The 16,845-nt window shown below is 31.9% G+C and overlaps 1 protein-coding gene across 4 annotated transcripts in view; it reads left to right on the top strand.

Annotated features, from left to right (window-relative positions):
* The window catches only part of LOC115877488 (uncharacterized MFS-type transporter C09D4.1), a 78,372-nt gene that overhangs the window by 58,183 nt on the left and 3,344 nt on the right, over positions 1 to 16,845 (top strand). For all 4 annotated transcript variants that reach the window (XM_030893672.1, XM_030893673.1, XM_030893674.1 and 1 more), the window contains exons 3-4: positions 5,177 to 5,401; positions 10,224 to 10,362. In XM_030893672.1, coding sequence (XP_030749532.1) covers positions 5,177 to 5,401; positions 10,224 to 10,362 — 364 coding nt within the window. The remainder of the gene's footprint in view (positions 1 to 5,176; positions 5,402 to 10,223; positions 10,363 to 16,845) is intronic.

Below are 16,845 nucleotides of genomic sequence, written 5' to 3'. Positions count from 1 at the left end.
GAATATGTATTCGCCGTTTTTTCCCAGTAATTAAAAGAGAATCTTTGATTGTTCTCGGTCGTAAGTTCTCAAAAAAATTTCCAGTGTCTTAGACTGTTGCGCGTTGGGGGACTCTCATTGCAGGTTATGGACGAAGTCTTTCAGGTTCTTGAAATGTATAGTTTAATATGAATGTATTTACCTATTATTATTTATAGGTGTTATGATATTTATTCATAATATTAAAAGGAGTCAGCATTCTTTGACAGTTTCAACAGAAAACATTTATACTTTTTTTGGTTCGATAAAATATTTGAAAAGGTGCCAAATAAAGTTAACTACAGGTTATTAAAATGTTATCACATCATCATATTTTTTGTCATAATAATTCTCAACTTATTACGCTGAATATTTATCTAAATTCACTAGCCAGTTCATACACTTATTCTAAAACTAATTATTATTATTTAATAAAAAATATAAAACCATATTAATCATCTTAAATAGCAAACATATCATTAGTTCTGCCAATAGAATTTCAATCTTTACAAAATATTTATTTATGATGGATTAGATCAAAAACTATTATAATTAATCTTTCATTGTTAAAAAAAGCTTATTTTCAGATTTTTCCTAATCTAGTGGAGAGCTGCTTATTTTTGATAGTTATAAGCTAGTTACTTTAATCCTGACTTATAAATACTTATAAAAGGATGAAAGAAACCTTTTCAAAAAATGGCAAAATTATTTGATTTTGTTTTGAATAGACTAGACAAATACAGGTAGCATATGTCTTTTTCGTCGTTTATTTGGATAAATTTGATATAGATACAGGATATAACTATGTTTAAAAAATATAACATTTATCACAAATACAACGTGAGTTTTAAGGACCCATACACTTTGAATCATCTATAGGCTTAGTGCATTTCAGTTGATTTTTTAAATTTCGACAACAGCGCTCTGTACGGCAGAAATCATAATTTCCCGGCTCTGTATTTCACGCATTCAGGTAGCCCTGAATGCGTGAAATACGTTCATGTTGATCGCATTGAAATAATATTGAAATTGTGGCTCTGCCATATATTTAAGTATTTTAGTTTTTACTAGCGTAATTATTGAAACTATACAATTTTGAGACTCTATATTCTTGGTGAATTCTCCGCCGGTGCTGCCACCATCGGAGAATATCGTAAACAACTAATATATGCAAATACACGAGTTTAAATAGCAAGTGTACGAAAAATTTAATATTTAATTATTCTAAAAGTGTTAGGAAGTATAATTTGTAAAAATTCTAAAAATAAAAATAATACTCTAAATATTTTAATATCTTCAGAATCTTCTTGTTTTATAGTTTCAATAACTGCACTAGCAAGAAACTAAAATACTTAAATATTATGACATAAAGCTACGATTTCAATATTATTTTAATGTGATCAACCTGAACTGTATATGTTTTTAGTAGCGACATTTCCAGAAACATTAAAATTCTATTGGTGTATTTTATTTACTATATATTTAGATATCATGAATGGGGATTCTTAAAATAGGACATTTATATCCTTATAATCATATGTAAAATCATTTATTAGTACATACATACACATACGTACGTTAACATATAACGTAACTGTTATAAATAAACAAAAAGTATAATAAACTTCAATAAAATGTAAAAAAATATTTGCAGTTATTATTTGAAGCTTACATTGTTCCGTAGTTGTTCAATGGTTATTGATATGTTGCTAATTGAAATGTGCGATTATTAGGCCTGTATTAAAACAAATTTTGTACCAAATTGATCTTTTTGCGACAATAGGTATAACTATAAAGTTAAACATTAAATGATTTAATGTATGTAATCAGTATCGTATATAGAGCTGCGTTTTCATTGGTAAAATTTTGCGTCAAAGAAACTGTTAGGCAGGCCGCACAATGAAGAGACATGTTTTGCCACCAGCGGCGTATCGTGGCGTCAATACAAGGGGATATAATAAATAACTGCAATTAACATTTTACCAACACAATAAAGTTTTTTTCTTTTTTTTATTAAAATCTTTAATTTTGAAGTTACAAAAATAAAATATACAAAAATTGTAACAGGTATTATGTTTCCATGATGAGAGTTCTTTAATTTCTTGACATTTTTTCGTACGACTCTATGTACCGTTTGTGCGTAAAAAACCATTTTTAATGGTTTTAAATGGTAAATTATTAGAGACTGTATTTAAAACAAGTTATTATTCTGAAGTATGTATATCACGAGGTATTTTATTGTTAAGTAGGTACTTACCTTGGACACTAAATATAAAAACTTTAAAATACTTCATATAAAATAGGTCAACACTAAAAATTTTTGAAAAAGCGCAAAGGCGGCTCATTTTCAATGCAATTTCTGAGAAATGATGGAATCAGCTCCCCGGCCGTCGCCATGTGCGTCTAATCCACATCCACCGTTGACAGATGTCCAACAAAATACCTATTTAATACCAGTTTAATACCAAATAAAACCAGTTTATTACCAAATAATACCAATTTATTACCAAATAATACCAAATTAGTACAAAAAGTACCATAAAATAACCAGTATTACCCAAGTGCTTGTACAATAAATACCACCAGAGGTTTGTCTCTCGGACAAGGCCAACAAAAAAGTTTATTGACTTATAGTACGAGAGCTAGCAATGTCAGAAAAACAAGTATTTTAAGACGTCTGGCTCTTTGATATATCTTTTACTATGCTCTCTAGAACAGCATGCGGCCCGTCTGGCTGCCGGTAAACGTTGCGTTCCCTTCTGCGCATTGAAAGAAGATCCCATATTTTTATTAGTCCTTTAAATTCTAGTATCGAATATAAATCGAACATGTCTCTGTTCTCTATATTCTGATAGTAAAGTATTAAATATTTGTTTTTTTTAACTACCAGAATTATTTAATACTTTAATATCAGAATATAAACGAAAATAAAATAAAAAGGTCTTTGCCCTGACCCGGATTCGAACTCTGAATCATCGGTTCGTGGTCGGAAACTCTACGCACTGTGCTATAGAGACATGTTCGATTTATATTCAATACTAGAATTTATAGGACTAAATTAATAAAAAATATAGGATCTTCTTCCGATGCGCAGTAGTGAACGCAACGGGTATCGGCAGCCAGACGGACCGCATGCTGTTCCAGAGAGCATAGTAAAATATAAAAAAAATATATATCAAAGAGCCAGACGTCTTAAAATACTTTCTCGAAAATGTTGCTAGTTCTTAGACTATTACAACCATATAACCACTGTTCGCCGTATAACATATAACGCCATTTTTTCGATCGTACGGTATTTACCAGTGTGGACATCATTTATTCGGGAAACACGGAAACCAAAGGAAAATCATAAAAGAAAAACAAAAAAAGAAAAAAGAAACCCATTTAAAACACATTTCAAAAATATAAACCATTCAATAATTATATATGGATTGTATGAATGGACCTAAAAAATATATTTATTTCTGTTTATATTTATAGTCTGTATACTTGTTAGTACCCCATTTTATATTATGTACGCTAATACGTGTCGTAACTGGATTTAACCAACAGATAACGATAACAAAAATTTACATGAACCTCAATAAGATGTTAAAAAGATTGACGAAAAATCTTTCAAATTGACGGTTTTTCCGATTGTTTAATGGTTACTGAAATCTTGCTAATTATTAGAACTTGCGAATTTACAGTTTATTTATGACAGTTTTATATAAACTTGTTTTTACTACAAAATATGATAATTAAAATAGATAATAAATCAGGTAATAATAGATATTTACGTCTAAATATAATAAACAGACAGACTCTGATCTTTTGACAGTAAAGCGTCATGGTGGCTGGCGGTCTAACACAGTGGCGGAAGGTTATATCGAAAATACCGCCGAAAATAAAATAAAAATAGCGTCAAAAATTTTAGGCGAGACGGGAGGTAGTTGTGAAGCAAACATTAAAAAAATAAAACCAAGTAACCCAGAGCCCTTTCAATTTGCCACGGCTAATCATCAGAATCAGAATTTGAATATATCGAATACAAGTATGCTGCTTTATCCGGCATGTACTTGAAAGATTGTTCAAACTGTGTCATTAACATTTATAATAAATAAGTTTTTATGTTTTTATAATTATTATCAATATAACAGTTTATTTGTATTTAGTGCAAAATAAATGTTTTACAAAATATTTTTTTCTCTTTGGTAGTCATCTAAACAAGGAGTGCGGTAATGAAAATGTGTGAGTTAAGAAGCTCTTAACTCACTCAAAATGCGTGAGTTAAGAGTTATTTAATTTAAAATATTTTTTTTTGTATATTTTTAAAGATTTCCCACAAAATTATTTTTCAAATTATTGTTCAAACAGATTCACTGACATTAATCTTTTATTAACATTTTGCTATATTTATGTTTAGTAAAATAGAATTAGTTTTTTGTTACAGTATTCTATACACTCAGAAGGAAATGAATGAATGTGCCGATGATTTAAATATCTACATGCATTTTTTCTCGCGTTATACAGGGTGTCCCAGAAATAAGTGCAAGTATTTTAACTGGTAGTATATTTCGGCCTCAGAAACGGGCCAATGAGGTTTTTTCGCAAAAAAAAAATTGAAAATTTGAAATTTTTTGAAAAAAATTTTGGATTTTTTTTTAGTTTTAAGTTAAAAAACATAATGTCTTGATAATATGGCAACATAGGTAGTAGATTAAATTTACATGAAAAAAAATCTAGAAAAGATCCAGTGGTTCTCAAAATTTAAGCAAAAAAACATTTTTTTTTTAAATTTTCAAAGTAAAATAACTCGGTTATTTTGGACTTATTTGAAAAATGGCAAATAGAAAAAATGTTTCTTTTGACCAGATCTACCACCCCTTAAAATACTTGCACTTATTTCTGGGACACCCTGTATAGTAGTTTTTATCAGTAAATATAGCAAGGGTATGCTAAAATCTGACGTTAGTACTTTTAATTAGAGATGAGTAAAACTGAGATTCTCCAATCGTAAAGTAATCTTTTTTTTGCGAAAAAAACAACTCATAGACGTGTTCCCGGAGTTAAAGTATACAAACCCCTGAAAATATTTGCACTTATTTAAGACCTATCCTGTATATATAAAAAAGGTAATATGACATAAAAAATAACTAAAAACATATATATTTTTTAGGGTATGAGATTGGCAATCACGATTGGCATTTTCGGAACGTGTCTCGGAGCTTGGATAAAGGTGGCCTCTGTGGACCCAAGCAGATTCTACATTGGCTTCATTGGACAATCTTCCGTAGCCTTATCGCAAGTCTTTGTATTGTCCGTACCTGCTCGTTTGGCCGCCATATGGTTTGGTCCTGACCAAGTTTCATCCGCTTGCAGTATTGGAGTTTTCGGAAACCAGGTAATTATTATAAAAAATGTCTATACCTATGTGGCGGATTCATCTCTCCAAAAAATCTTATATGGGTATTTCGCCACTGCAAGAAAATCTACAAAATAAAACAGTTATTTTTTGTAAACACTTCTGCGTTAATCCCAAACGGAAACTACTTGCTGGTACTATCCAGCTAACTACGTACTGTGTGCTGGTGATACGACCTGTGACGTGGCTTGCCTATTAAAAGCGACGTCGTTGGATCCGAGTCGGTAAATCCAACGATCTGTCGACGTACAAAATAACAACGTACCATTTTTATTAATTTCCCAACGTCGTTCCTACGTTGGCTTGCACGACGTACATAAACTAGCCCGACATCTACCCGTTGTGAATAGGATACGTCTTACTGATAATCCCTAAAGTAACGTCCAATTATATTTTGTTGTATTTTATGTTCATATTTATAACCTAATTTACGTATCTCTATTTACGTCCGTAAATACAACCCATTAAGTAGCATTTGCGACCTAATGAACATCATGAACATAACCTAATAAAAAGTTTTTGTAAACAAACTTAGTTTTTTTTATTATGCCTAAAAAACACTAAAAAGGCATTTAGACATTCATCTACATTTTAAAGAAAGAGGTCTTTTGCAAAATAATAATAGTAGTTGTGATGTCTTGCCTCCACCCGTAAATGCTTTTTATCCGGAAGAGATGCTGCATTACACTGGTGCATCTTAATTTCATTTTTTAGCTTAGGAAACCAGCAGACCCCATCCTCCTCCGACATGTGAGGTTAGGCTTAAAAAAGTGGCTGCCCAATTTTTTAAGGAGAAAACAAAAACTAAAATATAGTATCACTGATACGCAAAGTGAGGTTACGTAGCGTACGTTGGAATTATATAGGTACGTCATAATACGATTGCCGGTCGTCCGGTTTAATGACTTCGGTCCTGTGAGACGACTAATGTTGGAGACCCGGTCGGAATTGGTATATTGGTAGTTCATATTAAGTCGGACACAGAAATCCGCCATTCTTAACACGTATCCGATTGAAAGCCATTTTAAAATCGTTTTTTGTTTTTAAAATTTATATTAACATTTCGATTTCTAGTAGAATAATATTGATAAGGTTGAGTTTGGGGGGAACCACAGTACGGTTTTATGATTAAACCAGCTAGAAAATAAAAAAAATATATTTTGTGAGTTACTTTTTTATAGATATTTTTATTTCATAAATCTACCTAATTTTGAAGGCGCTCGTTGTTTTCCGGAGTATTTTAATCAAATATATCAAGAAAGTGACTTCCGTTGCTAAAACTGATGTCTGGATTAATGATTCAGAATTATTATAATATGAAATTAGATAGGCACTTATAGTTATATTCGAGGAGTGATTATGAATCCATTTGTAATTAGGTAGTTTGGTTAGGTTTTTATGTATTCTTGGTAGCGAATATGAAAACCAAACGTAACGTAAGTGCTTAGCGACGAATTTTAAGTAACTAAAATCCAACGTAATATGACGTTGGTAATTGGTAGAATTACATTCCCTATTAGGCCAGATACCGACGTCGAGGCGACCCGAATCTGTATTCCCCTTTAGGTGCAAATAAGGGTCGTCAGCAACCGACGTTGGTACCCGACGTCGGGTTTATTGAACGCGACGTAAACCCGACGTTAGATAACGTCCAAATGCTACTTGGGAACACTTTAGTTTTTTTAAAACAGATACGTCTACAAAAACCGTTGACGTTCTGTTAAAATGACATTTTATCAAGTTAAACTTCAAAATTAACAATTACTACCTGATAACAACTACTTAATAAGGTAAAACCAAAAAGCCCCAAACTTTCTGTATGATTATTTTTAATTTTTACGTATGTTATGTTTATTTATGTTATGTTCTTTAAAATCAAAGAAGCGATTGCCATACATTACTAACATCTACAGATGCATGAGCAAAACATTTTTATTTTTACTATATTGTATTAAAAAGCCTTTTTTATTTTTCTTTTAGAGGCTATCGCTTCTTTCATTATTTTGGCGTTATTAAAATTTATTCTGTGCCCTGTGTCCCATGAATGCTGACAAATCTTAGATTTGTGAAAATCTCCCTTTCTTAAATAATCATGTTCTTTAATTCGAACATTTTTCGATTTTGTTTGTTGTTCTGTATTCATTGGTTTAGTATGTGGTAAATGGTAACAGGTAACTATTATTTCATAAAGAATGTCGTCCTTGTAACATGCTGAAGAATGTAGAATGAGTTGAAGGGGGGGGGGTTAATCACCGCGACCTTAAAGATCTATTATGTTTCCCTTTCATGAGTTATAACTCAGACATGGGGATCTTCCTGTTGTAGGGGGGTCAGGGTATTTCTCATCCTCTGAAAACAGATGTTTATTCTGCAAGGAGTAGACATTAGCCTTTTACGGCTGGGGTTTGGCCTTCCGTGTCCTTCACAGTCGAGGACTTTGTCTCCGGCTGAGGTACCCGTGAGGTGGATGCTGGAATATGTATCTCCATTTTCTCCACTTCTTTAACTTGGTCTCTCTTTACACTAGATACCGGCGTTGTTTCGAATCTACAATAGAGGATATATCTCTCTTTCTCTATTGCCTCCTTGGATTTGAGGTGAATTCCTATTGTGAGGAGCTTACTATGTCCCACCTCCCACGAGTTGTTTAATCGCCAACTCGATGTGATTACATTGGAGTTCTGGCAAAGCTATGATGCAGCAAGTGATACGTTTCTGCTTGCCTCCCGGTGTTGGACGGCTTTCCATCATGGTTTTCCTCCTTGCCAGAGTACAGGTGGAAGATTCTTGCTCTCTCCTTGACTTTTGGTGGAGATGCGCCAGGGCGTTTCTGTTTTTTTTACTCTCCTATTTTTCGAGGAGTGATGTTTTCGCTTTTGCTTCCTCTCTAGCAAATCGTTCATGGAACAGTCGGAGGTATCTTCGTACTCCTGCCCGCGTGGTTGGCCCAGACCGGGCAGAAGAAACGGTAGTCTGTATAGCCTGTTGAGTCTAGAGGTAGCCTCCTGATCCTTACTAAAAGAGGTGGTAACTTGTGTGAGACTTGCGGAGGCTGGTCTCGCACAAGTGTCAGGTGCCTTCACTTTGGAGTTAATCCAATAGTATCCCTTGGAACTTGCATTGTTAATGTCCTCAGTGTTGTTAGGGGGTTTCCCTTTAGCTTCACAGCAAGGGTTAGTGGGTCCATTTCTACAGAGCCCCGTATTTAGAAGTAAGGGAGACGAGAATGCAATGGGATGACTCTGTTCTTTTAGTCACTGGAAAATAACCTACAACTAAAAATTTCCGTGTTGTGACAATTATCACATGTGTCAATCATGCCGCAAAATTTAGAATACTCGATAGTTTCAAAATAGGTAACTTTTGACACAATGTAGTAAACGATAAGTAAATTACTACGCACTACTAATTCACTGAAAAATATACATATACAAGTCTGGGAACACTTTCACATTACTTATTGACATCTTCAAGTGTGCGATTGCAATCGGTGTTTGTTTATTTAATTTTTTATTATTGTTCAATTTGACACTTGAAAGGTTAGATCGATTAGTAATTAAACGTTGTTATCTATTCAGTAATGTGACATTCCAATGTAACACTCATCACAGATTTTATATCATACCATATGATTAAAGTAATCTTTGACATATTTTAAGTGGTGAAAAGTGGCGCAAAAAATAACTGGATATTTATTTTATCATTACGTTTCACTTAGACTTTGTAGATTACACTAAAGCACATTCTTAGTTTTTTATCGAAAATACTATTTGTTACAATTTTCATAAAGCTAAAATAAAACAAAATCTTGTTTTTTGAAGTCTATAATTTTTTGTAAATTCAAAACAATAAGAAATAGCATCATTACTTATTTAGACGAGTTTGATTTCGACCGCTAGAAAGTATCAAAGGACTTTCTCACATAACGAAAAAATATTTTTTTTAATTATTGTTACCGAGGCCCGGTTCTGTGATGGACAAAAAGATCTGAACCCTAATTGGTAGTATTAATTAGAGTTTCCAGAACCGTACTGAAATATTTTCGTTCAACGATTGTGGAGTAACGCCAATTAGCAAGCAAGGGATGGTTCTCAAATGCAAAACCGATAAAAAATTGAGTTTCAAATGAAAATAATATCAAGTTATTAAGTCATGAGAAAGTAAACATGACACAAGCGAAAAAAAACACATAGGTAGCTTAAAAATTACATCAAACATCATTAACCAACCATGAAACCAACTTAACTAAATTAGAAAAAAACTTAAAATTTTCAATTAAAGATGCAAATGCCTATAGAAACATAACACAAAAAAATATAACTAATACATTCATAGTAATATTATATTAAATAATAAAATAACATATTTAAACTTCAATAATTGCTAATAAACATTATAAAAACTTCAAAATAACTTCAGAAGTAAAAACAGTAAGACAAAGCAACCTACTTATTTAGAAAAGTTTGATTTCGATCGCTAGAAAGTATGAAAAGTCTTTAGCACGTAACAAAAATATGTTTTATTACCGAGTTCCAAAAGTACCGAAAGAACAGGAAATTAATAATTTTGAGTCCCGGTTCTTTGATATCTCAAAAGAACAGGGAATTTCCGGTACTTTCGGTACCGGAATTTTCCGGTTCTGAACCCTAATAACAGTCATAATGTAAAGTTGGTTAACCGTAAATACCTTACCAAAATGAATATTATGTATTTTATTTCCAAGATGCGTACATCAGCTTAAGATATATTTATTGCTATTTGGATTTTTCTTATTTAATTATATTTTTCTGTTAATTTTCAGATTGGTATTGCGGCTGGATTCGTAATACCGCCCATGATTGTCCAGGTTGGGCCAGTAGAGCAAGTGACCAGACAGCTATATATTTTATTTATTGGTGTAGCCATTCTGACTTCCATCTTGTTAATTCTTATTTTATGCTGTAAGTATTATATTCCTGCATTAAATGTGTATCGCGCCTTTAATCATAAAGATACCTAAGACGTAATAATAATAATAATTTGTGCTGTGCCTCTTTATGACTAAAGGTGCGATATGTTACAATAAAAGCCAAAGATCAGTTAATGTTAAAAAGACTAGTGAAAACTCATATTCACTAATTTGCTAATATTACGCCAGTAAAACTTCAACAACTTATTTTGAAACAAGCTTTTACTAGTGAATATTATTAAAAAAAAAACACAAATTCATCGCAATACCCAAACCACTTTACTTTTGCACTGGACGCGCTTTTCGAGAACTATGTTAGTATCATAAGCAGGTTATTAAAGCTAAACTAATATCTACAATTGAGCCTTTATACTACAGAAGCTCAGTTGGCACCTAGAAGGCGTGGCACAACTATAGCCAAGCAAGTCAAAATCAACAGAGCGTAACAATTAATTTTCGAAACTAGAGCAATAGGAACAGAGGACTAGAAAGAATTGGACCATTGTCTCTGTTCATACTATCTTTACATTTATCAAATTCCGACGCTCTCATATACATCTAATTACTTGCAATTTGAGACTTGTTTAATTAATTTTAAATTATTAATATCTATACAAAATTCTTTATCAACAATATGTTGACCAACGCAAGATTTATCCAGTCTACCATATCTTATCTGAACCATATGTTGCTTAAATCTAGTTAATATTGATCATCTAGTTTGCCCAACGTATATCTGATTACAATCTTTACATGAAATTTCATACAAGACCGACATTTCCAGTAGAGGTGATTTATCTTTAGAATTACCTAATAATTGTTATAATTTATTATTAATACTATACACAAGTTTATAATTGACATTCTTAAAAATCCTTTTTAAACCGTAAGATAACTCTCTATCAAACGGTATTGAAAACTATTTTGACATATCTGTCTCGACTTGAAAAGTCGAATTTGCAGAAATCGCAAACTTATACCGACGTTTTCTAATTTTTTTATCAACTAATGATGGACAATATCCATTACACTCAGCTACATGCCTAATGTAATATCTTTCTGTTTCATATATTTCGTTGATAAGTGGAAAACTAAGTAATCTATGAACTAAGAAATTTAAACTAGCCATCTTATTTTCATCAGTATGATATACCTCATTAGCAATATATTTGCGTGCAGTGGTATTTTTTCTATAGATATCAAATAGCATACAACTAAAAAAGGTAATCTTTCGTTGTTTTTAATTTCATAGAAAAATTTAATGGAACGCCTATATAAACGCTCAATTGTAGATACTAATTTAGCTTTAATCATATGCTGATGATGTTAACACGGTTAGCGAAACGCGCGTCCAGTGCAAAAGTAACGTGTTTTGGTGTAATATGTGGTGAATTAGTGTTTTATTTTGTTGTTGTAACACCAAAGGTACCAACCCTCAACTGTTATCTAGTGAATACTAGAATTACTAGTGACTAGTGACTATTATTCAAATTCGCTTTGCTTTTGGACTATCTACTAGCAGCTTACCGTATTTCTCCTGCGGGACTTAAGATCAAGGCCATTCGATACAGCAGCTGACTGAAATTCTGATTTGAGACATTCAATTTTAAAATAGACATACAAAAATGATTCGAGGGCATATAAAATTAAAAAAATAAGAAATCACAAAAACTACGATAAAAAATGAACAATGAATGATAATTATATGAGCACATAAATTTTAAGTTAGATTATATGAAATTAAAAGTCAAATATTTTTAGTCAATGATTTTTATCTGCAGATCATCAATAGTTGACTCCATGTATTAATTTTTTGAAATTGGTTCTATGTCCAGACTTTTGATCTCTTTTTCTTTATAATATGTATGAATTTAAAATTGAATCCTGTTTTTCTGAACATAGTTTGTTCAAGGACAAGATCCTTGACAGTGATAGATGTGTCTGTCATTTTAATTTCAAAGTAATTTATTTTATTTTACAAAGAAATAAGTTGGTACAACTGGACGCATAGCAAAAAATTAATATATTTAAAAGTTGACTGACAAGTGATTACTTCAAAATATTGTGAAAAAAACACTGTATAAAACTGAAAAAAAGTAATCGAGTTATTTTATTAAAAAAAAAGGTATGCGTTTAATACGAAACAAACAAGAACAAAACACCACATACAAAAAAATATAAAAAAGAACTCTTCAAGAACTTTCAAGCTTCAAGAAACTTCCCGCATTTATTATTATATTTATCACTATAACTTATCTACAAATACAAATTTGTAATATTCCTCAGGAATATTACAAATTAACTAATAAGGAATTATTAATAAAACAAACTATTTTATTAATAATAACACTTACCAAATTTTATACCTTAAAGGTTGTTTAATTAACTCTAATCATAATTTTTTTAAACCAGTACCTTTTGATATTATTTTTTTGCAGTACTAAAATCCATTATTTACCTATCGTGTGCAGGGCCGGCGAAAGGGAAATATTGAGACTGGGCAAATAACCTATCTGGCGCTCTCCCCCCCCATAGTTAACATGTTACAATAACATCTAAGCATATTTATGCTACTTTAACAATAAAATTTAACTTAAAGGTACTTCAAAATTCTTCTCTTCGCTCAATCTTAGTCCGCGGTTGTTTTTTTCTATACCGGGTGCATCTTGAAAGTGACTCATCCCTCTCTTTTATTTTTTTTAGATAAAAACGAAATTTGGTATGTTATTATATGACATAAATTAGGAATGATTGACGTATTCAATTGCTCTTGGTCACTTCCTGTTTCAACAAAAAGATATTGATTTTTAAATGGCACCCTCGGTATATTTCTGGTTTATTCGATAGAAAATGACAGTCTGAGTAGAATGACATATCATATGTCAACTTTTGACATTTTTGCTCAAAAAATCGTATTTTAAATTTAAATCTAGAGTGCCATGGCTGTATTAAAAACACCAATTTTTAAACAATGAGCCTTGGAAAAATAGATTTGATCGTCTAATGTTTTTCGTATCTTGTCCTGGTCGGTTAAAATATGCCCAAATCGAATTTTTAATCATATGCCAATTTTTTCAAATGGAACGAGGGTGGCTCATTAGCATATTAAGAAAAAGCATTTTTTTACGAATAATTTGGTACCACACATTTGGTATTTTGAGCCAAATTATCGTTAAGAACCGCATGTCACAATTTCTAATAAACCATATCCGAAAATGTCAAAAGTTGACATATGTTATGTCATTTGGTGTGTCAATGGCTCATTTGCATATTTGGAAAAAAAATTACGAATAATTTTGTACCACACACTTGATATTTCGAGTCAAATTGTCGTTCTGAACCGTATGTTACAATTTCAAATAATCCATATGCGAAAATGTCAAAAGTTGACATATGATATGTCATTCTATTCAGACTGTCATTTTCTATCGCAAAAAGTAGAAATATACCGAGGTTGACATTTAAAAATCAAAAGTTTTATTAATTTCCGGTGAAAGAGGAAGTGATCAAAAACAATTGAATACGTCAATTAATTTTAATTTATGTCGTATACTAACATACCAAATCTCGTTTTTTCATCTGAAAAAATAAACAAGTTATAGGAGTGAGCCAGTTTTAAGACGCACCCGGATAAATGATAAGAGATATGATCTGCTACCATTTACCATGTATTACTACATATTCAATCCAGAACAATCAAAATCACCAAAAGATTGATATTTTTCCCACTACTGTTAATAAATTAATGAGGCAAACTTACAAGCTTTTTTTTGATAATAAGGATATCGGGATCCTATTTAGCTTCTTGCGAATGAATATTTGTCTCATATAATTTTAGGGCAGATCAGCCATTAACAAATAATGGGTATGGGTAGTAAACAAAGTGCAATTTTGAGCAACAAGCAGTCTAAAACTGTCAATTTTGCTGGCTCTTGACCCAAAACAGTTTGTTTAGAGAAAATTTATTCAAACAAGAATTATAGAAAGAAGGGTTATTTACAAAAAGTTGATAGCATTTCAGTTATAAGTAAAATACCACGAACAATTTTTTTTAAATATTTTAGTTGCTGGCGTGGCGCCCCTCAAATTCGGCGCCCCGGGCAGTCGCCCGGGTCGCCCGGCCCTTCCGCCGGCCCTGATCGTGTGATGTCGATATTTTACAGCTACTCCAGTTTTTAGTATATGTTTAGTACGATACTTCACTTCAAAAGACACAAAACACACATAATAACACGAATCAAAATGCATCATCTTCCAAAACGCAGATATTTGACATAAGTTGACACAAAATTATAACCTATAATTTGGCAAGACTTTGACAAGCCTCAAAAATCTAAAGGCGAGTTTATACGCATCGGCGTCCATTTGTCGTTCATCGTTCCGTCAAACCAATAAAATTGAAATATGATCTGTCATTTTTGAAATAAACCAACTGATTAAAAAACAAAAAACGACGCATGACGGATTTATATTTAAACCCATCCATAGTTAACTTAAAAATTATTAGCAACTTTTTTTAGTAAAATAAATAGATTGGTATGGAACGTCATCTGATTTTCTTCTGTCATCGTCTGTCGAAATCTTACCTGAGAAAAAACAGAGTATATCATGTTTTCTTTCCATATGTGCAAAATCGTAAAATATATGACAATGATTATTATTAATTTTTTTATATCAACCAACGGCAGACGCTAAGAAAACTTGGTATATATTTTATTCGTTAATCCTGGATTATAAATTTAATTTATAAAATAATATCGTCTTTCAAATCGAATTAAAATCGAAGATAAACTTAATCTTTCGGATCATACGATAGTTTAAAAATCAAACACCTTTCTTATCGCGTTATCCCACGATGCTCTTAAAGGATTAAGATTAATTAGTACAAATCGTAGAGATCCTATACTTAAATATTTCTTTTTGATTTAGATAGTAATTGATTATTGATTTATTTATTTTGTATATTAATGTGGCTATTAATCTATAATTTAATTTAATGATCCGTTGTATCCGGATATGTAGAAGCCTAGATCATATTATACTTACGTGGATAAGTAAATCACTATGGAAACTGTCGCAAACATATCAACGACTTCCATTTATCTTCTTTTTTGTTGCACACGCGATGCTTCTACCCTATCTATCCTAGTCGAGGACCTATCGTCCATGCGCCAAATTTGAACATTAATTTTAAAAATTTAATTTGTAAAATGCATATATTTGAAAAATAAATGGAATGTTTACTGTCACAAAAATTAAATTATATAAAAAACAAATTTGGCCACTCCGTACGAATATCAATATTCTTAGGAAATCTAACCAGAAAGTATGCCATGTGGTTTAATATAAATAAAAGAACAACTGAATACTTTACTTGCCTATGAACAGATAATTCGGAGTCCTTTATATTAGAAACTCCATATTTACATTAGAAATTCTACATTTATATTAGAAATTCCGCACTTTCTAGTCATTTTTACTAGTATTTAGAAAGTCCAACGAAAAAAAAAATAGAAATATAACTGCATAAACGTAAAATTAATATCTCACTGAACACACTTGCATCCTTGGCTATATAAAAGCGGTCGATAACCACGATGGTTTTTGCAGTTCACAGTTCACACAGCTTTTTAACTTTTTAATGCCACTTTTTCACAATTATCACGGGTTTGAGCAAATAAAATTTAAATAAAACTCACTAAATAACAATAATTACTTTGAAAATGGACGCTTTAAAGACTTTTCTGTATTTTTTCAATGAGCTCTGTTTAAATTTTGAAATATTTTTTATTTTTTGAAGATTCTGATTTTAAAAAGAGAAAATTACTTCTATAGATAAATGAAACAAGTTTAGATTGGAAAGTGCCCATAAGGACAATATAAACACTATTTGGCGCTATTCTTGCAACGGTCGCGACCCAAAGCTTTTGATAATTTCGGATCGGTGCGGCTTTTTCCGGAATTATGTCGCCAACTATTATATTTATTCAAATTTATTATTATTTTCTTTTAATTTTATTAATAAAATACAGTGTGTTGCATTACAGTGTATTGTATTGTATTGACTAAGAGTATTGACTCCTGGACTGCGGCCGCGAGGGCCTATTGTGGCTCAGTTTCTACAAGCTCTTCAATATACAAAGAGCGTTAAAGTTCACCCTCGAGACCCAACCTTTTAACATAGGCCGTTATGTTCGAGGGTGATATATGTCTCCTAGGTCTGATAGGTCTAGTATGGGTTTGCCAACCATCTCAAACCTGGTCCTGCCCCCAGCGGGGCAGGTACACATAACGTGCTTCATTGTTTCGTCATCTTCCATACAGAGTCGGTATTCGGCGTCTTCCACCAGTCCCATCTTCTGTAGGTATGATCTCAGCCGGCAGTGGCCCGTGTACACTGCAGTGAGTGTACGCGCTCCATTCCTACCAGCCTTTAGGAGTTCTCCTGTTCTATGTTTGGATGACCCTGCTAGGA

This window comes from Sitophilus oryzae, unplaced genomic scaffold (genome assembly GCF_002938485.1).
Source record: "Sitophilus oryzae breed Bouriz unplaced genomic scaffold, Soryzae_2.0 scaffold_1494_pilon_pilon, whole genome shotgun sequence".
NCBI classification, from domain to species: Eukaryota; Metazoa; Arthropoda; class Insecta; order Coleoptera; family Curculionidae; genus Sitophilus; species Sitophilus oryzae.
This window is presented reverse-complemented; position numbering and strand designations above follow the sequence as displayed.